This window comes from Lichenostomus cassidix, chromosome 8 (assembly GCF_008360975.1).
Source record: "Lichenostomus cassidix isolate B80296 chromosome 8, HeHo_3.0, whole genome shotgun sequence".
Lineage (NCBI taxonomy): Eukaryota > Metazoa > Chordata > Aves > Passeriformes > Meliphagidae > Lichenostomus > Lichenostomus cassidix.
Genome location: NC_139489.1, coordinates 10,563,040 through 10,588,697, shown reverse-complemented (window position 1 = coordinate 10,588,697; position 25,658 = coordinate 10,563,040). Strand labels below are relative to the sequence as shown.

The window sequence follows — 25,658 nt, the reverse complement described above, 5'->3', positions numbered from 1 at the left end:
CACTTGTCAGGGCCTGAGATCACAGATGAGCTGGTGAAGGTGCTGCGCCGACGCCTGGATGAGGCCACCCTGGATATCATCACTGTGATGCTGGTGCGGAACTGCAAGCTGACCCCAGCAGATGTGGAGGTACCTCACCAACTATCTGCTCTGTTTATCCCTGAGCACTTTCCTACATTTTGACCTGTCTTAGCTGCTCCTGCCCCAAGAAAGACCAGAGCAGTTTGCTACACCCTGTTCCCAGCTCCAGTGCTTGGTCAGGCTAGCACTCACTGAGGTATATGCTGTGTCGGTGCCGATAGTTGGGAAATTTCCCCTGCTGAGTTTGCAGCACGGCAGGACTTCCCTGTGCCCTTCCCATGCCTTGGAATTAATGTCTGCCCACGGCTCTTGGGAAAGGGCCAGGAGTTGGACTCTGGTGATCCTTGTGGGTCCCCTCTAATTCGGGATATTCTGTGATCTGTCTCAGGGCACTATTGGTTCTGCCCACCACACTCCCCCTTTGCAGAGGCAGTTGGCATCATTTGTATCAGTATGAGAGCCCCGGGGCAGCCTGCTAGTCCCAGCTGGGTTTTAAAAGCCTCCTGTGTGCAGTTTATCCAGCCCCCTGGGACGCCACCCACAGAGGTCCTGCAGTTCTCCCTGCCGCCCTCGGCCCTGCCCTGGCTGCATGCCGTGGCCTATTACCTGCGCCAGAACCTGCTCATCTTCCTGCACACCCCCAAGTACACCGACAGCAACGTGGAGCACCATTTCAAGGTGAGGAGGGCTGGGACTGGGACAGCAATCTGCCCAGCTACTAGCTGCTGCTGGGGGCATTTGTTGGGGCAGCTCAGGCAGCGTGTTCCCAGCTCTGCCATGGAGCATTAGAGAGAAACTGACACTACCTGCCGAAGCCTGGGGCACTCCTGAGCACATCCTGATTACCCACCTTTCATGCAGACAGTCACCTGCTGTGCAAAAAGCAGCGACCACAAAACTCGTGCCCACAGTCATTTCCCAAGAGCATGGCAGAAGACCTCCTTTCAAAGCTGAACTTGGTTTCTTGCATGGTTCCCTCAGATCTAAGGACTGAAACATCAAAATTAATAAAAATTTGGGAGCAGCTACGCACCCTTCAGCAGTGGCATAGCAAAGACAGAGGGTGAGGCCAGATATGTAGTGCCCCATAACTCTGTATGAGGTGTAAGGGGTTCCTTCACCCCAGCAGTGGCGAAAGCAAGTGTTTTGAATAGGTCTGGATTTGCTTCTGCAGGTTTGGGGATGAGCTCTGCATACACATGGGTCCCTTTCCAATTAAGGTGAATTCTCTAATCTTTGTCAATATTCTTCCTTATTCTCCTTAGCACTACTTCAACCACAATGGGAGCATCCCTGACCAGGATCTCTATCTGTACAACAAGCCAGGTGGCCAAGGCACTGGTGGAAAAGGTATTATGCTCATTTCTTCTGGAACAGGGCATGAGGCTGTGTGTTAGGGAGCTGTTACCCATACTGGAGAGGTGTGAGTGATGGAGAAGGGCCAGTGCTGGGGCAGTGTGTTCCTCTGTGGCTGGAAGGTGTGTAAGGTGTGTGCCTGAGGGACTGCACACCTCTGCATGTGTGGTGGAGCAAACTAAGGCCTCCCACTGAGCAACCTGCTAAGCTTGACCTGTTGCTGCAAAAAGCAGCTCTAGACACAAGACCTCATTTTGGGGCACAGAGGCTCTGTGGGGCTGGAGGTGGGAGCAGTTGTGGTAGAAACCTTGCTGCAGGAAATCTGGCTGTGTGTAACTGAGCATGGGCTGTGTGGGCAATGTCCTTGCTTTTTTGTCTAGATTGATGGAGGAGGGATAGGATAGGGCCCATCCTGCAGCAGGCTGTCATGTTGTGTTCTGTCCAGGCCGTGTGGTCTGTCACCTGGCCATTGTGTGTCTTGTGCCCCTCGTGCACTGTTTGAATGTTCTTCTGTTATGTAGGTACCATGTCGGACCTTGTGCAGCACCTCTTTCCACTCTCTCACTTCCAAGGTAGCACCTGTGGCTCCAAGTATTACTCCATCTCCTTTTCCCATGCAGCTCTCTGGTCCCTGCTGTTCTTGTTTTCCTTGTGTTGTGGCTTCAGCTCTGACTCCTCTGTGTGTTTGTGTGTGTGTGTTCATTTGAGCCCTGTTTCTTGCTGGCTGGATAAATGAGCAAACAGAACCTGCTGCCCTGAGGTGGCAGCTCAGCGATTCCCAGCTGCTGAGGGTTTGTGTGCTGCCCTGTTAGCTTGCAAGCAGTAAACTCCAAAATCCTGCATCTTTTTTCCCACAGGTCCAAACAGGCATCTCTGCCCTGAGGGAGATGGGAGTCCTGATGTTTCAGATGTCATTGATGTTCCAGGATGTAGCATCATCACTCTCCCAGTGGCTGTGCACTGGTGTGGGGTGTTCCTTGCTTAGCAAAGGGCTGGAGTGGCCAGGCACTACTGGATGTGTGCTTTGTATTGCAGTGAGCCTGGGTCAGAGGGGGCTCAGAGTCCTGCACAGATAGGAGATAAGAGTTTTCTAGCATCCCACCTGCAGTGCACCAGGCAGTAAGACCCTTGGCAGCTCTTGCTCATCCTGTAGCTCCAGAACTCAGATTTTGAGTTTCATAGCTGTTTTTTTTACCCATGGTTTAGTGGTTCAGTTTCAGTTTCTCTGTGCTCCTTGTTCCCTCAACATGGAGGAGAGCCTTTCTGCTCGTGGGGCAGGGGCAGGCTGCTGACCCGGCTCCTTAAATGGTGGTTGGTTGTTCTTTTGTCCTCAACTCAGACCGACTGAAGCAGAGCAGAGGTACAGGAATGGATGTGACAGGGAGATGTGCCAGAGGCTGAAGGGGCTGAGTGTGGTAATATATCCAGGAGAAGAAGAGAGGAGTGATCTATACCACATGATCATTCAGTCATTTTGGTGGGCTCGGGGTGACTGCCAAGCCAGACTGTTGAGGAATTTGTGCCCTTTCCTGTGGAAAGGAAAGAAAGTTTGGTTGGTAGAGCTCACATTCACTATCATGTGTGGTGAATTTCCTGCTTGATACCTGTGTATTGACACCCATGTCCTGGAGAGCTGCCCTGCTGCATCAAGAGGCTCTGTGGGGGTTGCTCTTAGGTATAGTTTCCTTTCCTCAGTGTGGGAGCAGATGAGCTGCCCTCTGATTTGAATGCCTACCTCTCTCCTTTGTGAGCATCTCTCTCCATCCCAGTGCACTCTCCCTTGTGTCTGCTATGCCCTGGAGGAAAGTTTGCTGCAGAGCTTATGCTTCACAAGGATTGATGGAGACTGAGTGGTTCTGCTGCTGCTGATTAGACTGGGCACAGCCTGATGGGGCTGGGTTTGTCTTAATGCAGGGAGGGCACCTGTCCTCAGTGCAGACCTGGGGATCCACTCAGGGACACTTTGGTTTCTCTGTGGCAGTGGAGTCAGGTGTCACTTCCATCCTTGCTGGGACGGAGAAGGACAGAGTGTGGTCTCAGCAGTATTGCAGGGCTGAGGTTATTTGCATCTGGGCATGTCATCCTTTGGCAGCTTTGGGACAGCTTTGCCATCCAGCCACACCTGAGTGCTGGCTTAGTCAGGGGGCTTTTGAAGGGAGTTGGGAACATCTTGGGTTTGGACCTCACAGCTGCTTCCCTGGTGCCCTGGCCAGTAAGCTGGGCCATGGGGAGTCAGCTCTTGTTTCTGCTCTGGTTCATAGCAGGGCTTCTCCTGTGTGGCCCAGGGCTCACGGCATGTGGGCTGTGAGGCAGGAACCACACAGCTGCTCTGCAGCTCTGAACAGACCTGGTGTGTGTAGTAGGGCTCAGTACAGAGAGATGACAGGCAGGGTCTGAATTTTTCTCTGCAGTGACTCCAGGCTAATGCTGGTTGTGAGCCTGCCTTGTCCCCTGTCCTGCTGGTTGGAGTGCATGGGGAAGGTGCCTAATCTTGTTCAGGTGTACAGTGAGGAGGGGGCTGTGAGTGCAGTCTGCAACAAGGTGTCATATCTGCAGGGACTCTACGTCTTTCACAGCCTGGAGGAGGCTGCTGTTGCACTTCCAGGCCCTGTACTCTGTCCCTAAAGAGGACAGGGATGGTGAGCCCCATCCTGGATCAATCTGCATAAAGGCTCTCCTGGTGCAAATGGAGATACTTTTCCTCTTGCATGTGGCACTAGACAATCCAGGAAGCTCCTGCAGGGCAAGGTGAAATCTGCTGTGACTCTACAGGAGAGAAATTCTCGGAATGATGGGGACACCCTGTGCCAAACCCCATGCTTCTTACCCTGCCTTCCCACAGGCACACCTAGCCTCTGCTTCCCTGGCTGCCTCCCCTCCTGTGGGCCCTGCCTGCCACGTGACACTGTGCAACTCAAGTGGTGACATGACGGTCCCAGCTGTGGGGTGGCAAGGTGTAGGCAGGCACTGTAGGGGTGCACTTGGTGCTGTGCTGATGGAGGCTGTCTTGGCTTCTGCCCCACAGGGATCGCATGCATTGCACTGACATTCGTGGATGAGCACGGCAGCCCCACCTTGCTGCCCCATGGGGAGAGGCCTGACCCTCTGAAGCTGCCTTCCCTCTCACCCATCGTGGGCCTGCTGCAGGACACCGACTTTGAAAGCCTCACAGCAGTCAGCAGGCACCAGCCAGGGACTGACCCCCTGCCCTCAGGTAGGGAGTTGGCCAGCAGTGCCAATTGCCTGCAGCCTCTGCATCCTCTGGGGCACCTCGGAGGGCAGGTAAAGGCAGGGTTGCAGAGCCATGCAGAGCTCCCCTTTCCCCACAGAACCCTGTGTGCTGGTGCGCCTGGATATCTGGGAGAAGGGCAACATCAGCCTGCTGCAGCTGTCGGAGAAGCTGCGCGGGGCTCTGCGTCACGCACTCTGCGATGCTGTCATGGAGTTCCTTGTGCTGCCAGCCCCGCTCTGCGTGGAAGCTGCCTGCCCCCTGAGTGCTGCAGACCTGGAGGACCTGAGCTCTGCAGGTGGGAGACTGGCCAGGATGGCCACCTTGAGGCTCCACCCAGCCTTGCGCCTCCTGCCTGGCCTGCAGGAGCTTGGCTGTGCTGGGGGGAATCTAGTTGGGTTGGCAAGGAAGGAGGAAGCTGCTCCTTCCTCTGCAAGCTGTGTGGTGTGATGTCTTGGGGAAGGAGCATCATAGGCATTAGTGTTGGAAGAGATATTTAAGGGTCTGTCTGCTCCCCAAGACTGAATTCACTTTGCTGGATGTTACTGTTGGCTCTTCCCCTTCTCTTCAGCCAGGCTCTGGCCAGATGCAGTGGCCAGATGCAAAACACAGCAGCTTTGCAGGGGACTCAGCTCTGCAGAGTCTGATTTGCTTTGTCTCCCCAGGAAGCCTAAGGAGGACCATGTCAGAGACCAAGGGCCTGGCCCTGGCCAGTGGAGGGTCTGGCAGGAGCTGTCCTCCACCCTTGCACTTCACCTCTGCACCTTCACCGAGCTCTGGAGAGCCAGTGACACCCACAAGCAAGCTGGGACGCCGCAGCTTCTGGGACATGCTGGTAATGTTGCTGCAGGAACAGGGCTTGTAAGGTCCTCATGGTGTGTCAGGCCAGGAGGAATGGAGAGGAGGGATCTGGCTGGAGGTGGGAGGCCAGGCTGGCAGCAGGGACTTTGAGATCAGGGCACTGACTAGGCTGTGTGCACAGCAGTAACTTACCCTTTTCTCCCCTAGAGCAAGGCAGAGTCCTCAGAGCTGGGCAGCCCCAAGACTACTGATGACATTGTGCTGGAGAGGCCAGAAGAGGCTCGCACGAGACGGCGGCACAAGACTGAGAATGTCAAGCAGCACCTGAGCCAGGATCGGGCCACAGCCACAGCTGAACTGGAACAAGCACAGAGGTAAGCACAGCCTGCAGGCTGGACAGCCAGGATGTTGTTCCCCCCATCTGTTGTACATTGCTCTGCATCCTGATGGCCTTTGAATCACTTTCCTTTTCCTTGTAGTTTCTCCCTTAGACAGTTTAGGAAATCTGCCTTCCACTCACAAAGCCTCAGCCCCTATTGCTGGAGTGCTGCTGGGAGCACAGCTGATTCTCCCTGCCAGAAATCTCTTCTCTGCATTTTGGGGTCCCGTGCAACACTTGACACCCATATGGTTACTGACCAAGAGTGACCCAGCTCAAGGATTGTATCAACCCAAAAATGAGGCTCCCAGGGCCGTGCTCCGCAGCTGTGAGGGGACTGTTGCACTTCTGTACCTTCACTGCAGATGACTGACCCAGTAACTGTGCTTCCTTTCCCTTTCCTCAGGCGCCGAGCCTGCCAGCTGGAAGAAGGAGATGTAGGTACCATGCACCCGCTCTTCAATCAAACCTGCCAGCAGTGGATGGCATTCATGAACCACCTGGGTATGTGTTTCAGGCCCCAGCTGCTCCAGATGGGCTGGGAGTTTCTACCCAGAGCTCTCAGGACAAGTCCTCTTATGGCACCATCTGTCTTCATTCCTTGCTGGTCTCTACCTTGTTACACACCCTGTCTCTCCCCAAACCTCACCAGGGTCACATTAGTCTCAGGGCCAGGAGTGGCAGGAGGCCTGGCATGTGCCTGTGCATCAGAACAAACCTACTAAGGCCTGTGATTATGTCTGCCATATGCTCCAAGTCTGGGTCTTGCTGAACTTGGCTGCAGCTGCTTTGGAGAGACCTGGACTCCAACAACCGGCTATGATAGTGATTTAGCTCCCAGATATAGCAGGGCTGGAGAATCTGAGCATCTGCAATGTCCTCTGGGACTGTGAAGTTGCATGGGAGGCCCTCATTCTTGCAGGGAGGGAGGGAGAGGAGGACTGCCCTTTATATGCAGGGATTTGGGTTTGTATGGCTGCCATGTTGCTACTTTGTTGCTACAAACACCTTTCACTTTGGTGTTTGTACATGTTCTCATACTCCTGCTGGCAAAGTACAGCTCTCCCCTTCCTACGATGAGAAGTAAGCCAGAGAACAAGGAATAAGTGGAGGAATAAAGTGCTGTGCTCAGAGCATACAAGGAGTTTGGTCCAGGTCCCACTTTGGGCCAGAGCCTGAAACCAGGGATTATTTCAGGCTTCATCTTCTCCTTCATATAAGGTTCTTGTTCTCCAGCTCTGCCTGCCTCAGGCCCTTAGTCCTCTCCACTGCTCATGTGGGCAGGACATGGCTCTGGGGCAGCTTGGCACCTCATCCATTTTCTGTACAGGGTGCCCGTCAGTGCAGCAGTGCTCCTTGGAGATGGTTTCTCGTTTCCTCCTGTCCTCCATCCTAGTGGAAGTGGTGAACCTGGTCACTGCCCTGGCAAGTGACACCACTGTCAAAGTGTTCGAGCAGAGCTGGTGAGTTATGTGATTCATAAGTGGCTGTTTGGCACCAGCAGATATTGACCAGCTGGACTTCCACTGCCACAGCTCTACTTGTCAGCCACCTCTGGGGCTTTTCTTTGCAGCTATCCTCGGGGCACTGCCTTCCTGCCCTATAAGTCTGGCCAGAGTGCCAGCCCTCGCCCTGGAGTCATCAGACACTTAATCCTGCTGGGACGCAACTTCCAGCAGTGGCGTTGCAGCACAGAACAGGGTGAGTGCCTGGCTGTGGTCCCCAGGACTGTGCTGGGGTATTTTAGGGTGGGACAGCAATGAACAGGGTTCCCCTCCGTACTGGGACAGACTGCTTGTGCCCAGAGGTGGGCAGTGGGTTGTTGGGTTTTGCCTTCTGAGACCTTACTCTCAAATTTGCCTGTAACAGCTTATTTCAAGATGAGCTGAGCAGTACTGTGGCAAAACATCCTGTCGTGCCACCTTAATGGCATGGGGGATGTGAGAGTGGGATGAACCAGTACTGAGGGTCATAGCTGTGGCTTCTTCCAGCTCACAAAGGGCTCCAGCGATTCGAGGCCATGGAATTCAGCTCAGCAGAGAGAGGCTCTGATCCCAGCCTGGTTGGTCGAGACCTGGTGCCCCGGCAAAGGTTCCTCTTCATGGAGATCATTGACAAAAAGGTAGTAATGGCACCTGTGTGATGATGTGTTGCCTGCTCAAAAGCTGTTCCCAACTGACCCAGGTCTGCAAAGAGGAGAGATAAAGTGCCTCTGCAGGCAACTAGCCTTCCAGAAGGAAGAGTCCTCTGAAGCAGCTGTGCAAGATGTCTCTGCTTGTGTCACAAGTGTAGCTGTGGGTTCCCTGCAATACTCTAGGGAATGCCAGGGACAGCAGCCCTTGCTGTCTCTGTGTTCAGCTGTCCTGCTGTGGGCTGTAACTGCCCTTTCCCTACTCAGAGCAAGGCCCACATCAGGCTGGACACTTGTATTGCCAATGCAAATACCATCTCTGCTGCTGTGGCTGTTAACAGGGGGCTGTAATTGAGCTGTTGCTATTCTCCCTCTTCCACCCCTGTCATGTGAAACTGGCTGCAGCTGCAGCAAGTACCACCAGAACATCTGGGGCAACCTGGCCACCATGCAGGTTCCCTCTGAGCATGTTCTTAAGTCTTCCTCCCCCTCCTCTCTCTCCAGCTGACGCTCTACACTTACAACTGGTCCCCAGACCTGGGGGCCAACCTGAACTGCTCCTTGACTCGCCTGCTGCAGTGGCAGAACGCCCGGTCCCACATCGTGCACTGCCTGATCAGCCAGAAGCTGGGACTCTTCCACCACCACTGCTTCATGGACACACCATGGCATGAGGACAGCAAGCAGGTAGGGCACTGCACCAGGCAGGGGAGTCCTTTCTTCTTCAGGAGGGTCCTTGGCAGTTTGGGGGTCTGAGAAAGTTTGCAGGTACCTTTTGTGTGCTGATTGGCCGGGTATCCCCAGACACTCACATGTCCAACTTGACCATTTCCAGCCAGACTGTTGCTCTGCTCTTGGGGAAAAAGGTGGAAGAGAAGCCAGATCCTCCTGCTGGCTGCACTTACCAGTGCCTGAATTATTTAGGGTGAAGGAGGCTGAGAGTGAACATTAGAGCCATGATGGGCCCAGGTCTGCTCTTCTTGGGACTGGTAGTGGAGAAGTCTAACAGAGATCCCAGCAGATGACCAAAATTGGATTTACTCTGTCCTTGTGGGTTCTTGCTCTGAGGGTGGCAGTAAGGAGGCTTTCATGGCTGTGTCTGTTTGCTTAGGAGCCAAATCCTTTCCTGAACTCCACTTTGGAGGTGGATGCACTGATCCGGAGCCCATGTCCCCCACCCAGCAAGGAGCAAGGCCGGCTGAGCAGCTCTGCCCGCAGTCTCCCATCCCTGCACTTCCATCCTGACGTGGTGCCCTTTGACGAAGCTCTGCGGGATGTCACCACCATCAGGCGCATACCCCACGGGCCTGACTCTGGGCCTTTTGACCCCGTGGCTCGGCATGGAGCCCAGTTCCTGGAAATCAAGAGCATGGAGAGGAAAGGTAAAGAAAGGGGGCTGATGTCACAGGAGTCTGCCTAATAACCTCACTTCTGGAAAAGGAGATCAGAGCAGAACAAGAGTTTTGACAGGGGGAAGTTCTCTGCAGGAATGGGTCGTGGCCTGTTTAGGGTGGGAGTGAAGGAGAGTAGCAGTAGTCAGGGCTGTGGCTTGATGCTCTTGTGACTGTTCTTTTTCCTCCAGAACTGGAGAAACAGATGAAGATTGAAAATCTCTTTGTCACCTGGCAGCAGAGATCAGCTCAATCCAACATGCCTATCAGTGTGAGTGCAGCCTGGGCACATGGTGGGCTGGGCAGCACCAGCAAAGGGGAGCACTGGAGCTCGGAGTAGGTGTTGGGGATGGTGCTGGGCAGTGGAGCAGTGCTCTCTGCTTGAACTTTTGGGGTTGAAGGGCTCTGAACCACACTTGGGCATGAGGCCTCACTGCCCACCACTGGAAGGGCTGTATAGCAGGGGATTCCCCCAGTTATCTCCATTTGAGCAGGGTTGCAGAATCATGGACAGCTTGTTCCCAGCCTCCAGGAGGGGTGTTTGCTGTAACCATGCTCCTCTTGTGTCATGCAGCTAGCAGACCTGGAGACCCTGAAGCAGTCCTCACGCCTGGTTCACTACTGTGCCACCCCCTTGCTCTTTGACCCAGCCTTCCGGCAGCAAATCCAGACTGACCAGCTGGGCAAGGTAGAGGGCAAGGTGAGTGTCAGCAAGCACCAGTGGGGTCAGGCTTTGTGCACAGGGACAAAGGAGCAGTCCTTGCTCTGGCCTCAGTCCTGCAATACAGGTTGAATTTGCACCCTTTGAGATGGAGACTGAGAAAATCCTTGGGTCCTCAAAGCCTTTCTTCTGCAGCCACACTTTCTCTGGAGAAGACTCATTGCCTTTTCTACCCAGGGAATTCAGGGCTGAGTCTAGAGAAGCCGTTGAGGGCACTGTCTGGTACTGATCTGTTAAGGAAGCAAAACTTCCCTTATGCATTCAGCAGCTAGACCTGGTAAACCTTTCTTGGACCCAACAAATAGCTGAAACAATTGAAAGCAAACAGGCTGAATCCTGAGCAGGCTGCAACCTGACAGACTCTAACCAGTGTAGATCCCACACCGGCTGTTCAGAGTCTGTATGTGTGTCAGAAGGGAAGAACAGGCTGTTGTAATTTATCAAAATGTCAAAAGGATTTTGACAGGGTCTTTAAGCAGAGGTTGCTACAGAAATTGAACACTCGCAAGTGAAAGGGAAAGTATCATCACAGAATGAAAACTTCACTTTGTTTTTGGAACAGAGCAAAATGGAAATTGGTTATTGGATTTGAAGAGCCTTGCAGCAGGGGTTTCAGGATGGTGTATTGGGTTCAGTATCTGCAGGTCTTTTATTGGGACATATGAGATGCCAGGCTTTGCAGTGCTGGAGGGCTGTTCAGATTGGTCAGAACAGAAAAAGACTGCAAGGAAATCAAGAGGCACCTGAGTAGCCTGTGAAATGAGAGCTCTTGTGTGAGGTGGGACCTGGTTCCCAGTAAAACAGAGAACAATGTGGAGGAAAATTTAAACCCTCTTGTATTGTACACTCACTGCAGAGCCTGTACAGAGCAGACATCTCAGTGGTTTCTTCAATTTGTGAACAGTTGGGTAAAGCAGACACTGGTTAGAGTAAATCAGAAAAGGGTGTTAGTATAATGGATAATCTTCTAATAAATTTCTAAAATACTAGTGTATTAATGTCTTCATCTGGCCAGTAAGTGAGACCAAACATCTTGTGGCAAAGGCACTGAACTGGAGAGACTTGGAGAAGGTCAGAGAGTAGCTGGAGAGGTGCCAGGCAAAGAGACATCTCTTGTGGTTGGTGGAGAGCAGATAGGCAGAAAGCCAGATAGAAACACGTAACAGAGCTGCAGGCTTTGAGTAGAGAGATCAAAAAAAGAAACCTTAGTCTCTCTCAGCTCAAAGAAAAGGTGTATTCAAGACATCAAAAGGAGAACTGAAAGTGTTCAGTAGGAAACACTATTCCTTTTCAGTGCTGTTGAACTGCTAGGAAATCCTGAGAAGTCAGCAGGATTCATAAGGGGATTGAACTCTTACCATGGCAATAGGAGCTGAAGCTCTTTGAGCTTTGCATGAACCAGTTGTGAGACACTAATACTTTGTGGAAGTTCTTCAAGGGGGGCAGATGTGAATTGTGGCACAGGCTATTTCCTGCAGGTTATTGCAGTGCTGTTAGGCCAGTGCATGGCTGTGTCAATCTTGGATCTTGCATTTTGACACATGCACTAGGACAGTGTTTGGGGAACCAGATACTCGTGCTCTCTGGCAGAGAGAGATCTGCCCTCTGCTCAAGCAGGGCACCTGGTGGTCTCTGCTGAGGTCAGTCACAGCAGGTCTCCTTAGGAACTGATTTCCTCTTGCAGAAGCGCCACCGCTCCAATGACTCTACAGCTTCAGGGAGGGACCGCAGCCACAGCTGTGACTCGGCAGAGGCTCTGCCCTCCAAGGTGAAGGAGGAGCCGTGGCTGCAGGAGATGTGCAATGCCTTCTTGCAGCAGTACATCCAGTACCTGCAGAGCATGGGCTTCATTCTGGTCCAGGTGCGGCCACCCTCACCTACCACTCGCAGGTCAGTGATGTGCTGGGAGCCCTGGCGTTGGAGAAGAGCTGACATGCTGAGCTGTGCCCTGGTTTGACACAACAGGTCTTGGCTCCCTGCTCAAGGCTGTCTCTGCTCTTGTTTCCAGTAGCACAAGCCGGATCCGAGCTCTGGCAGCAATGGGAGTGGAGGGCAGAGGGTCCTTTTCCTACACAAAGCCAAAACCAGAGGGAAGTCCAAAGGTGAGTGCATTTCTGTTCAAAGGATGGAACTGGGACAGAAGTCAGGTTGTGGAGTGAGCCAGTTCTGTTTGGTTTTTGAAAGTGTTTCAGGCAGAAACAATGTGGGAGGGCAGAGAAAGCATCAAAGCCAGCCTGTCTAGACCAGCACCATCTTTGGGAGCTTGGGTGTGATGAGATCTCTTTGCCCTCCTGGATGTCCTCCTACAGGCCTCAGAGCCCCTTCCCAGCACTGGGTGGAACCAAGGGCAAATATCCAAAGACTGGCAACAACTTGGAGGGGCTCAGAAGAGGAACAGGAATACCTAGGGCAAGGATGGCTGCTTTTGGGTGAGATTCTGGAGGATTACCTGTCAGAGAATTCTCAGCATCTATGGTTAAGGACAACTCTAGTGCAGAAGGATCTTTACTTAGAGTGAGATGAATGCTGAAGTTAAAGAGGTTAGAGAAGATAAGCCTGGAATGTGTCTACTGTGAGAGCAGGCTGAGGTTCCTTATGTATAAAGAAGTGGCAGCTAGGGAGGCACAAGTCAGAGCTCTACAAAATTGCCACTAACTTGGAAAGGGATTGACCCTTTGCTGTCTTATTCAATACAATACCTAGAAACCATCAAATGAAAGTATTTGGAGTCAATTTCAAAACTAAGGAGAGTGTTTCTTTGAGCAGCAGCTAATAGTGGTCATCATCAAAAGGTTTTGTGAACACTTAAGAGTTTACGTGAGTTTTGGGAACATGAGCTTACAAGACAGAATAACTAAGTACCTGGAAGAGGAATCCGTTGGAGTTTCTAGCTAGGCAGGAACTACCTGTGGCCTGGGATGATGGGAGCACACAGCATTTACTCACCCTTTCCTGACACTTCATTGGCACCTGCCTTTGGCTGATGTTGGTGCAGGACTGTGGGTAAAACAACACCTTGCAGTTAAAATGAGGAGAGAGCAATCTGCTGAGTAAGTTAAGAGGAGGCAAATGAATTTGCTGGCACTAAACTCTGAATTGAGACTGGATGTCTCTGATAGCTGCTGTGTGAGGCAGGCATGATGGTCTAGGGACACCTCAGCAGAGAGTGAGGTTCCATGACAGCATCATTCCTTGGCTCACAGTGTCCTCAGACTTGAGAGACACCCTGCCCTGAGCTAGCAGAAGGTGAAAGGAGCAGCCTGGTGTGTTCTCTCAAAGGCTGTTTTATTAGGTTTGTTGGGATTCTTTTCACTGTTAGCTCTGCCATATCTCCTTTTTTCTATATAGTGAGATTGCTCAGTTGATGAGGTCCCTCTATTTCCACTTCTGCCACAGAGCCTGGTGGCAGCTTCACACTCCTGTGTGCCAAGGAGACTTTTCAGCTTTGTCCTTCTCTTCCCAGAGCACAAGCCCTGCTGTTGCCACCTACCATCTCCAGAGAGCTCTTCCAGGTGGGATTGTGCTCATGGAGCTGGCCTTCCAGGTAAGAAAGAACAAGAAACAAAGTATGATCTCTGGGGGTTCAGGGACAGTCTTCAGAGGTGACAAAGGGAGTGACAAGTAGTGCAGCAGGGACATGTGATTCTTCATTTGTCCTGTTTCTTCCATGGCCCTGCAAGACTGGGATCAGCTGGAGATAATTCTGCAGGGCTCAGGGCAGCTAGAGTTGCCTCGAGGAAGGATAGTGAAGGGCTCAGCACCAGTCAGGGTGCTCTGTGCTCAGCCACATGTTGGCTGGTGTGGCTTGGTTCATACGAGGTGAGACAACATGGAGCAGGAGTGTCTGGGCCCCAGTGAGGGTGAGGCGTGGGGCTGTGCTTCTTCCCTGGAGAGGCCCAAGGCTGTGCTGTGCTCTGCTCATGTGCTCTCTCCTCTAGGGCTGTTACTTCTGTGTGAAGCAGTACGCGCTGGAGTGCTCACGGATCCCCATGGGCCAGTCTGTGAACTCTCAGGTAATGTCTTTGCAGGCACAGCTGGTGCTCCTCAGGGTCAGGGGATGCTTTGTGGGGAGGAGTGATCTCTGCAATGGAGTGGGCATTTCGGGCATAGCAAGTTCTGGAGAGCTCTGCTCTCTCCTCATGGAAAAGCAGAGCCTCACAGAGCCTTCTGCAGCCACGTGCCCTCCATGGCATGCTGCTCAAGCAGAGCTGGAGTGCAGTAAAAGGGATGGGGGGTTTGGCAAGAGGATTGCTCTTGTCCTAGCTTGGGGAACAAGCCAGAGCAGACTGGGAAGGAATAGGAGCAATTCTGGCAAAGATGACTGCTCCAGGGAAAATCATTGCATGGAATGCCAAAAGCTCTCTGCTTGCCTTGGAACAAGAAGAAAGTGGAATGGGAACAGGGATCTGTGAACATGATTGGCTGTCCTTGCCAGAGGAGATTACTTTCTGCTCCAGAAAGGTTCCTTTATACCTCTCTGCCTTGCTCTACAACACTCTGGGGCTGCCTGATCCCTTCTCCTTTGTAGGGTCTGTGTGTGTCCTGCCTGTTTGCAAGGGCTCTGAGTGGCTGTGTAGAGGCTGGCCAGCCCCAGCTGGTCTGAGACAGGAGGCATGTATGACCGTACTGTCCTTTCCAAAGTGGCTGTGTAGCAAGGCTGCAACTTATATATGCCAAGAGTGTCTCTCCTAAGCTTAGAGTCTTCCAGGACCTTGTCTGAGGGTTTGCTGAGCCTTTCTTGGAAAGCTTGCACATGCACAGGGCAGTGTTATGAGGCTGCATCCTGCTCTGATGCTAGGCCAGCTGCACTGGCTGTGCCATGCCTTGTCAGCAGGGCATTGCAGGAGGGTGTGAGGTGCCTGGCAACATTCCTGCCTTGACTCCCTGTCCCCCACAGCTCTCTATGCTCTTCACGGAGGAGTGTGACAAGGTGAGGGACCTCATGCACGTGCATTCATTCAGCTATGACTTCCACCTGCGCATAGTCCACCAGTACCTGCTGGGCTCCCACATGACTCTTCGCCAAGGCTACCATCTCACCAGCTTCCTGGAGGATTTCATTGCCCATCACCCTGACATCCCCAAATTTGGCCGTAACCATGTTTTCCAAGGTATGTAGGTCAATATAAGTCTGGGGGTGACCACCAGCACATAACTTGGCAAAAGGTTTCCAAGACCTTTACAAATAAACCTGACCTTTGGAGTATTCAGGGAGATGATAGGGTGAGGGTAATAGGAGGGGCCAAGCTGCAGGGAAAGTCCTTGCTGCCCTGCTTGTAAGGGGCAGAGGTAGGTTGCTCTGTCTCCTGGAGTAGATGGGAGTACACTGCTCTGCCCAGGTAAGAGGCACAGAATGTCTCCTGTGGTAGCAATGTATTTTTCCACTAGGCACGCTGGCCCTGCCCACCAACATGATCACTGCACACCAGCTGTACAACTACATTGCTGACCACGCCAACACCTACCACATGAAGCCCCTGCGCATGGCCCGGCCAGCCACAGGCAATGACAGCAAGAAGGGGACACCAGGCACGGAGCAGAACGAGTATGCGCTGGTCTCTATCTGGAACAGGTGAGTGCATCTGCTGCAAGTTCCTGGAGCTGCTGGAGATTGGTGGCAACCTGCCAGTCCTGGAGACACTGCCTTAAGGTGCCAGAAAAGCTGACTGTTCTGCACAGTGCCAGACAGCAGTTCTGGCCAGCTTTTCTGGGATGGCTGGCAGGGGTGGTGTGCATGTGTATAGATGCTTTTGACATTTCCCGTGGCACTTCTGAGGAGTCCTGCTGTGCAGAATTCCCCATGTCCAATGGTTATGTTGTGATCAGGAGCCCTGGGAGAACAAAGTGGGATTTCCTTCATACTGATGTGCTTTTTTCTTCCAGCTCGGGCTCCTACAAGGACTCTGAAGGTCTGCGTCATCATGATGACTTCGATGTGTCCCTCCTGGTTTGTCACAGTGCAGCACCGTTTGAGGAGCAGAGTGAGGCAGAGAGACGCATGCTCCGGTGAGCACTGGGGGCCAGTGACAGCAGAGCTTCCTGGCTGGGGAGGAGGGCTCTGGGAGGGACTGGTTCTGTCTGGAGTAGCACAGGCTGAGTTATTGGTGTCTGGGGAGGATCGTGAGGATCTGGGCAGAGAAGCACCCTTTCTGGTGGGGCTCATTTGCAGTGCAGATGAGAGGGGAGCAGCCCTTCCCCAGGTCACAAGTGTCTCCTTGCCCCCAGTTTGCGTTTCTACGTCATCATGACAAGCCAGCGGGAGCTCTTTCCACGGCTCACGGCTGACATGCGACGCTTCAAGAAGCTGCCGCGCCTGCAGCGGGAAGTGCTGGAGCCTGTGGTAGGGCGGGCAGCCTGGGAGGCAGCAGAGCCAGAGCCGAGCCTGGGCCGGCAGCCAGCGGCAGAGCGGGAGCTGTGGCAGGACGTGGAGGACAGCAGCAAGTTCTACGCGGGGGGCGCGCAGGTCAAACTGGGGCCAGGGCTCTTCTACACCTCGCCGCTCTTCCCCTTGCTGGCCTCCGAGGTGGCCTCAGCCCAGAAGCAGCTCAGCAGCATGGTGCAGCTGGCCAAGTGCCACTGCCGCAGGGACAACCTGTGGAAGCGCCTCTTCCTTCTGGAGCCTCTGGCTTCCGACAAGCTGAAGCTGGGCAAGCTCTCGCTGGTGGAGCTGGAGGAGCTGCTCGACGCCGTGCACGGGAAATCCATTGCAGATGTCGACCCCCAGCTGGTGAGCAGCAGGGATGGGGACATGGTGCACAGCAGCTGCTGTTCTGCTCTGGGGATGGAGTGGGGTGCCAGGTGAAGGGGCCTGAAATGCACATCTCTTCCTGCTTGGTGGGAAGGTAGAGGCAGGAGCATAGCTCCTAGCTGGCAGGGCCTGCATGGACTTGTCTATAGGGAGTGAACAGCCCTCGGTCAGCATCCTCAGTGGGCTCTGAGGGTTACATCTGATTTGGGGTCTGAAGGCTGCTGTAGCATTATGGCTGATGGTGCCATGGCTAGAGGGAGGCTGAAAATCAGGCCTTTTCCATGCCTGCAGGAATGTTTCCTCACCATGACAGTCTCCTGGTACCAGAGCCTCATCAAGGTGCTGTTGAGCCGCTTTCCCCAGAGCTGTCGGCATTTCCACAATGCTGAAACCGGCACCCAATACCTGGTAAGACACAGCCCACTGCCCACCCTGCAGTTTCTGTCCCTGTGTCCCTGTCCTGGCCTCTGTACTGGCTCCTTTCTAACGCGCTCTGTGACTCTCCTGACAGGTTGTGCTCAACCAGAAGTTCACGGATTGCTTCGTTCTTGTGTTTCTCGATTCTCATTCAGGAAAAACGGTGAGTCCTTGGGAATAGGACAACAGCCATGCTGGCTCAGGCCAGGAATCTGTCTGGATTGATACAGCAATGGCCAAGGGCAGGTGTGCATGAGAATAGGAGCAGGTCAAGAAGCTTACAACGCTTCTCCTAAATCCTGTCCCAACATCTGAAAATCATTAGCTTAGGCCTATCCTGAGCTAGAAGTGGCCTTTGCATTTATTTAATAGCCTTCCATGGCTTTATTTCCTTTGGTTAATTTTTGGCATCCATGGTTTCCCCTGACTTGCAGCTCCATGAGGCAGTTGCAGTCTAAGTGAAGAACTTCCTTGGCTTATTTTTGAAGCTCCTACTGTTCTTTCCATGTGATGTCCCTTTGTTCTTGTATTAGAAAACAGTGAGCACTTGATCCTCTTTTCCTTTGCAGGATTGCTTTTGGATCATTCTCTCAGCTGTCTCTCTATCCAGGCTAAGCAGTCCTTCCATATTCAGTCCAAAGTCAGATCACACTGGGTTTGGCAGGGAGGGGTCACCAATGCTGTGGGCTGCTTCTACCTGGGCAGAAAGGGATGGGACCTGCACTTTCAGGTCCCAGGAAATCTGCAAAGGCCTTTGCCTTCACTGAACTTGAGGGCAAAAATACTTTGTTCAGCTGTGCTCCCAGGCAGGGTACAGGATGGGTCACAGGAAATGTAGTTCCACATGAGAGCAGAGGATCTACAAGAGGCTTCAGTCCACAATAAGGCTTCTGCAGAGACTGCAGAGTAACTGATGTTGTATAAAATAAATCATGCTCCATCTGAAAAGCAGGTATGGGAGACAGAAGAGGTGGTGCTTGCTGGAAGGCTGCTCAGTGCCTCCTGCCACCTGATGGTCATAGTGTCACCTTGTGGTCATTGATATCATATACCCAGACCCTCCATCCCCTATCCCAGTGACTCCCATTTCATAACAGAAATCCTTTGTTTTCATAACATTGTATTTTGTGCTTAGCATTCATGCCATTTTTGTGGCCTCTCAAAACTCAGCCTTTTTTTTTTTTTCATTATCCCAATCCTCTTTTGTATTATTGCCTCAAATTTTATCAGCATATTCCTTATTTTTGTACCATACTTGTTAATGTACTAGGCAATGTGAGTCCCAAAGCCTGTCCTGAAGGAACTCTGTCTGTAACCTCTCTCCAGCCTGCTGTTTCCCCTTTCAACACTGCCATGTTCTCATCTTATAATTTTTTTACTTAATTCCTATCTTTTCAGCTTACCTAAATTTCCCATGTGGCACCACATCAAATCCTCCCTGAATCTCAGATAAGATGTACCATGATTCCTTTGTCTAGAAATATTACCTTATCAAAGAGAACTTTAGCGTTAGCACATCACTTTGGTAACACTGAGCTGCATTTCCCTCCTCATTCTTTCTCTCCCAGCCTGCTCTGAAGCCTTTCACGCTGCTGGAGTTGGGCTCACAAATCACGTCCTTTCCCCTCTTAAATGAAGATGGTGCATTTGCTGTTTGTAGTTACACAGTTCTTCTCATGGCTTTACCACTTCATCGTGGCTACTGGATGTGCTGCATTTCAACTCTGGAGAACATCCCGTCCCTGTGTCTTGCCTCCATGATGCTGATCTGAGTGCACTGAGTCATTCACATTTTTGTTCTGCTTCAGTTCCTGCAACCTCTGTCTGCTCCCTACTCCCCTCTGTCTTTGCCCTGCCTTGTCAGTACAGTCACTAATCAGAGTGGAACAGGCAGCATTTATTTTTAGGATTGCAGTTATTACATTTAATCTCCTCCCCTTCCCCATTTGTTGCACTCCTACTCTTTGCTTTAGAAGAAGAAATTTCCCTCTAATTTTCCTGGAAGCTCCTATTACTGTGGAGGCAGTAGGATCCCCTCCTCTCCTGTGGCTGCTAGAATTAGTGTAACTGCAGATGCATGAAAGCTGGGACAGAGTAGGCAAGTCCTTCCATCAAATTTTCACCAGAAAAATGGGGAGGAGGCTCAAACATGCTCTGTGACAGGAGAAGGCACTAGCTTAGTGCCATTGGCATTTTGGGACTTCCAGTATTTGCCTAACACTGCCAAAAAAGTGTCCACACTTTTGTCCCTGTGCTAGTGATGGCACGGTGCTGGTCTGAATTCTGTCCCCTGACCCTCTCCTCCCTCTTGGCAGAGCCTCACCGTGGTTTTCCGGGAGCCATTCCCAGTGCAGCCCCAGAACAGTGAGAGTCCTCTGCCACAGCTTGTGTCCACATACCATCACCTGGAGTCAGTTATCAACACCGCCTGCTTCAACCTGTGGACAGGCCTGCTCTAGCAGTGGCACCCACATCCTGGAGGAACGTGTATTCTGACCTCGGCACGGCCGCGCCCTTGGTGACCATGGGGAAGAACAGGTCTCTGGGGAACCTGTGCGTGAGCACTGCAGGCACCACTGCCAGTAGCACACATGGCTACTGACCTGAGGAGCCTGGGGATGTGCACCTCATCACTGGCTGGCTGGTGTGGCCCTCGTGTGCTGTTTTCAGGGGGTTTGATACTGAATGGCCTTGAACCAAACAGCAAGGACAGGAACTTGGCTGCTGTGGCCTGGCTGAAGCAGAGCAACTCTCAGGGACATGGCTTTGGCATTCATAGGTGAGTTCTGCCTGCTGGGAAAGGACTAAGGAGTACACACAGCACCATCTTCTGCCCAAGGCAGCACTGCTCTGGCTTTAGGAGGAAAGGCTCCTGACTGCAGGGCTCCTGGCGGTGAGGACAACTGCTTCTGGCCTTTTGCTTTCCATGGGAGAGCATGAATGGGACAAGAAGGGTGAACTGGATCACTGGAGGTGTACATTTGAGCCATTGGTATATCTGTGAAATAAACGGAACCAGATCCATGCTCAGTTGCTGTAGGCTGTGGAAAGCTGCCTGTAGAGGATGCAGAGCAACCCTGGCTATGGGGCTGGCTGGGTTTCCTCTGGAATTTTACACTTGCTCCAGAGCAGGAGCAGCAGAGCAGTCAGTCTTTAGAGTCCATGGGCAGGCAGCCCCCAGCCTGTTACCTTGGTTCAGGCAGCCTGGGAGGGGACTGCTTGCTTCACTTGCAGCCCTGCTGCAGTTAGTTCTGGGCACTGGCAACAGCCCTGAGAACTTCAGGAACTTGAATTTGGAAGCCCAGAGCATTCTCTCCACAACTTCAGGCACCAGCTGGAATGCTCCCCTTATTGGACTGGAAGCCTCTCTCTGGTCACCCCTGCAGCCTGGAAGTGAAAGTTCTCTGTACCTGAAGTCACCTACAGTGGTGCCTGAGCCATCTGTAAATATAACGTTGCAGGTGGTACTTGTGTAGATGAGGGTCCAGTGGCTTGGGCTGGCCCAGCAGAGCCTGGGGAAGGGAAATATGACATAGCTGCTCCTAACCTCACTCTAGGAATCATCCCACCCACCACCCTCCCCTAGTCCTAGAGAAGACACGTGCTCCTCTGTTAAGCCATTGCTTTGTCTTTTATTCTCATGGTTTTCTAGTTTTACTTGGCTGTGTTGCTGGTCCCACCGTGCTGCAGCCCTCGGCTCTCCCAGTAGGATCGCAGCCAGCCCAGACCTTCCAGGGTGTCTCCTGCAGTGACAAACAAGGTCTTCTGCTGCAGCTGAAGAAGCTGGAGCAACTTCTGTTCAGGACAGAGCTCTCATCCCCAGGTAGAGGCTGACCCACTACCTGCCCCCCGCCAGGACCTGCCTGTCTTTGCACAGCACCCAGCCAGCTGGCCTGTGCTTGGACCTGCCTGTGAGGCTCAGACCTGCAGGCCCACTCACCTTTCGGAGCATACTCGCACCCCACATAGCCAGTGTAGCCAAGGGACTCCAGGAGCTCGAAGATGTAGGGGAAGTTCAACTCCCCAGGGCTATCGGGCTCGTGCCGCCCTGGTACCTGTGCAATCTGGATGTGACCTAGGGAGGGAATGGGAGAGGCTGTGTCCAAGGCAGCCCTGCCTGCAGCCTTCTTTGGCTATGAGACAAGGTGAGCAGCCCCAAGAGCAGCCCCACACCCCCAGCCAGCCACAGCAGAGCCTGGAGTAGGAGGGCCTCTTCTCAATGCCCCTCCTGCCCAGTGGCCACAGTGGAGTTGGTATGAGTGCAGGGTGTTACCGATGAGTGGGAAGTACTTCTCCAGGTTTCGTGACAAATTGCCATCCATGATCTGGCAGTGAAAGAAGTCCTGAGGGTGAGAGAGGAAAAGGGAGGGTGCAGCTGTTCAGCTGTGAGCAGTTAAGGACAGCTGTGCTATGGTCCCTGTCCCCAGGAGGGGATTACAAGCCCATGGCTGCCAGAATTCCCCTGTGGACCTGTGCAAGTTTCCCCCAGGGCCAGCTTCAATAGAGACTCACCAGCTGCAGCTTCAGGTTGGGCCGTCCCACTTTCTCCAGGATGGCAGCAGCTGAGGGGGCAAGAAATGAGAAACCATTGCCCCCAAGGTGGAAGCTTTGCAGAGGAGCTCTGAGACCCCCCTTCATCAACTGTTCTCCCCCACCAGCTCCCTGCAGGTGAGGCAACCTCCTGGCTTTCAGACTTTGGAGCTCTTTCTTCTCTGAAAGAGACTCTCAATGTCTGGCTTACCTTGCTGTGGGGTGTTCAGATAGTAGCGAGGGTCAGTGATGCGGTTGTTAATAGGCTCCAACAGTCCAATCATGTCTTCCTGTAACACAGTAATGTCACCCTGCGGAGCATCCTGTCCCCTCTGCGGCAGGAAGCATAACTTCCTCCTGCCAGGCTGGTGGGGTATTCCCCATCCTGGGTATCCTGAGAGTTACACCCGCAAAGCAGGACCCATTCCCCAGTTACCTGTGCCAGGAGGTCAGCAGTGTATCTGAGATTCTCAATGAAGGTGGTTTCCATCTCACCTTCCACTGCAGCGCGGTCTGTGCCCAGGGGAACCCGCCCAGCCATCACATGAATCCTACAGGCACAGAGAAACAATCACAGGCAGCAACTCCAAGCAGCTGGCTAGACCTTCCTCTGCTGCTGGAAAAGGGGGCCAGGCTGGGGAAGCAGACATAGGAGAGGGTAAGAGGAAGCAGGGACAACAGCAAATGCACCATCCCCCCTCAATACACAGTGGAATGACTTTGAACCTTAACCTGACAAATTGTACACCTTGCTTCTCCCTTCTCTTGCCAACTGCCTTCAGCTCTTTCACCCTGAGGCTGGAGCTTTCTCGGAGTCTCGCTCCTAGGGCCGCCTCAACCCAGCACAGCGGGCAGCTGACCTGCTGCCTCTGCCAGAGTCTGCCCTGTGCATGGTGCCACTGCTTGCTGGCTGTGAGCAGGGAGGGGACAGTGCCCCGAGCTCAAGGGGATCTTCAGCCACCATTCGGAAAAGGTGGACAGTGGAAACAAAAACCTTTTCAATCTGCCTGTACCAGTGTGCAAATGGTGCTGAGCAGACTCTGGCCTGCCTGGCCCATGCCCTCCACAGGGCTTTGGACTGAGTTTCAACGGGAAAGAATGGTGCAAAGTAAATGGAATAAAAGGGCCCTGTTGGTTTTCTGAAGGGAGCTGTGCCAGGCTAATTGCATCTTTTATGGTGTCTCTGCTGTGCTGGAGTCAGCGTGGCCTCAATAAAGCAACTGTTGTGGTGTCCTGGGGGAAACGACTGGTGCAAGTGGGGAGGAAAAAGGGAGGATTATCGTGGGGACTGTTGTGCGGAGGTGGGAACAAGAGCCTCCACTGCGAAGGGCAGGGTCAGACTCGTGCCTGGCAGCTCCGGGTCCGCTCCCAGCACGGTCTGCCCCGAGCAGGCTCCCGCCCCACGCAGCCCAGCAGCAGATGCTGCCCGGGAGAGGCTCCGTGACCCGGCGGCGGGAGGCACGGCGGGGCAAAGGGCGAGCTCCGCTCGGGCGCAGCGCTGGAGCAGGAGGGCAGCAGAGGAAGCCCCTACGGAACCACAGCAGCGAGGGCACGGCCGGAGCGGGGGTCCCTTCTCGCACCTACCTGGGGCAGCCCACAGCCCGGGCGTACTGCACGGCCGCCTCCAGGGCCTGCCGGAAGGCTGCCTGCCGCCCGGGCACGGCCGCCAGCCCCATCTCGCCCGCCTCCTGGTCCCCTAGGAGAGAGCGGCGGCGTCGGCGGAGCGTCCTCGCTACCCCACACACCGCGGGGCCAGCGGGACGCGGCCGTACCGGGGGGAGTGTTGAGGAGCGCGATCCGCACTCCCGCCCGCTCCGCCGCGGCCCGCAGCTCCTGGGCAGGGCATCCCGCCGGCCAAGCCGCCTCCACCGCTCCGAACCCGGCGGCCGCCGCCGCTTCCAGCCGCGCCGGCAGCGCCGGGAGCTCCGGGAAGAGCCAGGAGAGGTTGGCGGAGAAGCGCAGCGCCATGGCGGGCGGGGCGGGCCGGGGGCGGGCCGGGGCGGTGCTCCCAACGCCACTCCGGGCACGGCGGCCCGCGGGGGCAGTCCCGGCCCGCCCGCGGGGCTGCGGGAGCCTAGGGCGGCTGGGGCGGTGCTGGGCTCAGCCCTGCGGGCGTGCGGCGGGCTGAGGGCTCCAGGACATGCCCACGGCCGTGGGTGAGCGGCCCCACGCCGCGCCCCGGCGGGCAGAGGCGGCTCCGCGCTCCCTGTGACACGCGTGGGGTTCCCGGCTCCAGAGGTCTGCGGGACGGGCCGTGCTGCGGGCACATGGCACCGCGCGGCTGGAACCCGCTCGGGGAAAAGGGGCTTTTGCCAGGTGCTGGCCTGACACACGCAAAGTGCCCTCTTAATTGGTTTCCTGGGGAGCTTGTCTCTGACAGCGTCTCATTATGCGAGAAACGCTCTCTCCTTTCGTCCCATGCTCTGCATATTTTACCATAAAATGTTCATCTCTCCACTTCTGCAGAGCTGTGGCTCGGCCGAGCAGGAGGCTGACCCCGGCCGTGCCCGTAGCTGCCAGTCCCCATCCCCTGAGCTCTGTGTCCCCAGGCGCACTCGCAGGCTGCACGAGTGGGGTGTATATTCTGTCCTGCCCATGCCCAGGGGCTGTTCCGTGGCTGGCAGAATGGCCACCATGAGCCGTGGACATTTTGCAGACCCTTATGCTCAGCTTGTTCCTGGGGGATCCTATTCCGTGCCGGGAGAGCCCTCCATGGTCTGACTCCTCTATGACTGCTGCAGTAGCCCCCTGCAGACCCAGGCAACTCAAACCCCAGGAATTCGCAGTGCTTTGGGAGCCCAGCCCGGGCAGAGGCCAGCCCCAGCAACAGCCCCAGCAACAGCTTGGCACTGCCGGCCAAGGGGATAACAATGGTGAAGCTACCCACTATGAAGTCCCAACTCAATTAAAGCTATTGATTAATCAATTGGAAGAGGCTTGACTCAACTTCTCAGTAATAATCCAAACTGTCAATTGCAGGCAGTGGCATGCATGTCCTCAGCACGCGTGTCCCCAGCACACATGTCCCCAGGACACAGACTGCTCCCTGCCTGCAGCTGCCATGCCAGGGGAGCACTGCACCTTAGACATGTCCTGCAGCCTCACTCTGTGGTGCATCGGGGTTCTCATCCTCTTCATCCTTTCCCAGGAAGTGTCTGAGTACAGGTGGGTGGATGGCAGAGCTGTACAGCCACTGGAAGCCCCAGAAGGAGAGGTGGGTGGCACCTGCCTGACCTGGGGCTGCAGCCTCACTGGGTCCTTGCACCTCAGAAAGGCATTCACTGAGGCCATGCATCACCCTGGCCCCGGCAGTCCTGGCTGCATCTCCAGCTGGAGCCTGGGCACCTGTCAAGGTCAAAGCCCAGGAGTCAGCGTGTGGGAGCAGGAAAGCTTTGCTGGGTGGGGGTGTCAGTGAAAAAACACAGAACAGAGCCCCGGCATGTGGGTGATCCTGGCAGCTGGATGGGAATGCACAGAGCTCTCATGTAAACCTGCCCTGTGATGGCAGGTGATGCTGTGGGCTCTGCGCTGAAGCATTAATAGCGTCTTTATGTCTCTGGTAATATATCGCATTGATTTTCTTGTGTTATAACTGCAGTTCCTGCATTGCAGGCCGGTGCTTTGTCACTTTACCTTGACAGGACGCAGAGGATTTACTCGCTGCCGTGGCACACATGGCTCTGGAGCTGTGTCCCACATTGGAGCTGGCCTGTGCTCGGCAGCCTCTGTGTGGGGAGCTGGCACAGTGGGCGTGGGGTCAGATGGGCCCCCATGTCCCCAGGGAAGATGAGGGGGCCGAGTGAGGCACTGGAGAGGGAAGGTGGCTCCATACCAAGCATCTCTGCTGCTGCCCAGGAGTTTTATTAGCCTGAAG

At 54.1% G+C, this 25,658-nt stretch overlaps 2 protein-coding genes across 7 annotated transcripts in view; one reads left to right on the top strand and one right to left on the bottom strand.

The window, feature by feature from the left end:
- SZT2 (SZT2 subunit of KICSTOR complex) overlaps positions 1 to 20,280 on the top strand; it is a 54,344-nt gene extending 34,064 nt beyond the window's left edge. For 4 of the 6 annotated variants that reach the window (XM_085067823.1, XM_085067824.1, XM_085067821.1 and 1 more), the window contains 26 exons: positions 11 to 129; positions 595 to 759; positions 1,347 to 1,431; positions 4,463 to 4,651; positions 4,767 to 4,964; positions 5,332 to 5,501; positions 5,675 to 5,841; positions 6,253 to 6,350; positions 7,177 to 7,309; positions 7,420 to 7,547; positions 7,838 to 7,968; positions 8,482 to 8,664; positions 9,089 to 9,359; positions 9,560 to 9,639; positions 9,943 to 10,068; positions 11,774 to 11,979; positions 12,098 to 12,191; positions 13,553 to 13,633; positions 14,028 to 14,102; positions 14,987 to 15,200; positions 15,478 to 15,661; positions 15,973 to 16,095; positions 16,315 to 16,816; positions 17,129 to 17,245; positions 17,349 to 17,417; positions 19,570 to 20,280. In XM_085067823.1, the coding sequence (XP_084923949.1) occupies positions 11 to 129; positions 595 to 759; positions 1,347 to 1,431; positions 4,463 to 4,651; positions 4,767 to 4,964; positions 5,332 to 5,501; positions 5,675 to 5,841; positions 6,253 to 6,350; positions 7,177 to 7,309; positions 7,420 to 7,547; positions 7,838 to 7,968; positions 8,482 to 8,664; positions 9,089 to 9,359; positions 9,560 to 9,639; positions 9,943 to 10,068; positions 11,774 to 11,979; positions 12,098 to 12,191; positions 13,553 to 13,633; positions 14,028 to 14,102; positions 14,987 to 15,200; positions 15,478 to 15,661; positions 15,973 to 16,095; positions 16,315 to 16,816; positions 17,129 to 17,245; positions 17,349 to 17,417; positions 19,570 to 19,713 (4,052 nt within the window). In that variant the 3' untranslated portion in view covers positions 19,714 to 20,280. Of the gene's footprint in view, positions 1 to 10; positions 130 to 594; positions 760 to 1,346; positions 1,432 to 4,462; positions 4,652 to 4,766; positions 4,965 to 5,331; positions 5,502 to 5,674; positions 5,842 to 6,252; positions 6,351 to 7,176; positions 7,310 to 7,419; positions 7,548 to 7,837; positions 7,969 to 8,481; positions 8,665 to 9,088; positions 9,360 to 9,559; positions 9,644 to 9,942; positions 10,069 to 11,773; positions 11,980 to 12,097; positions 12,192 to 13,552; positions 13,634 to 14,027; positions 14,103 to 14,986; positions 15,201 to 15,477; positions 15,662 to 15,972; positions 16,096 to 16,314; positions 16,817 to 17,128; positions 17,246 to 17,348; positions 17,418 to 19,569 lie in introns of all 6 variants that reach the window. The other 2 variants (XM_085067825.1, XM_085067822.1) reach the window with 2 other exon arrangements.
- Positions 20,281 to 20,866: 586 nt separating this feature from the next.
- On the bottom strand, positions 20,867 to 23,781 carry HYI (hydroxypyruvate isomerase (putative)). The gene is made up of 8 exons (XM_085067827.1): positions 23,557 to 23,781; positions 23,369 to 23,480; positions 22,221 to 22,335; positions 21,996 to 22,074; positions 21,767 to 21,816; positions 21,528 to 21,597; positions 21,195 to 21,329; positions 20,867 to 20,997 (listed from the first exon to the last, which is right to left on the bottom strand). Exons 1-8 carry the CDS (start codon positions 23,750 to 23,752, stop codon positions 20,909 to 20,911), a joined length of 846 nt encoding a protein of 281 aa, XP_084923953.1. The 5' UTR covers positions 23,753 to 23,781; the 3' UTR covers positions 20,867 to 20,908.
- Positions 23,782 to 25,658: the final 1,877 nt, after the last annotated feature.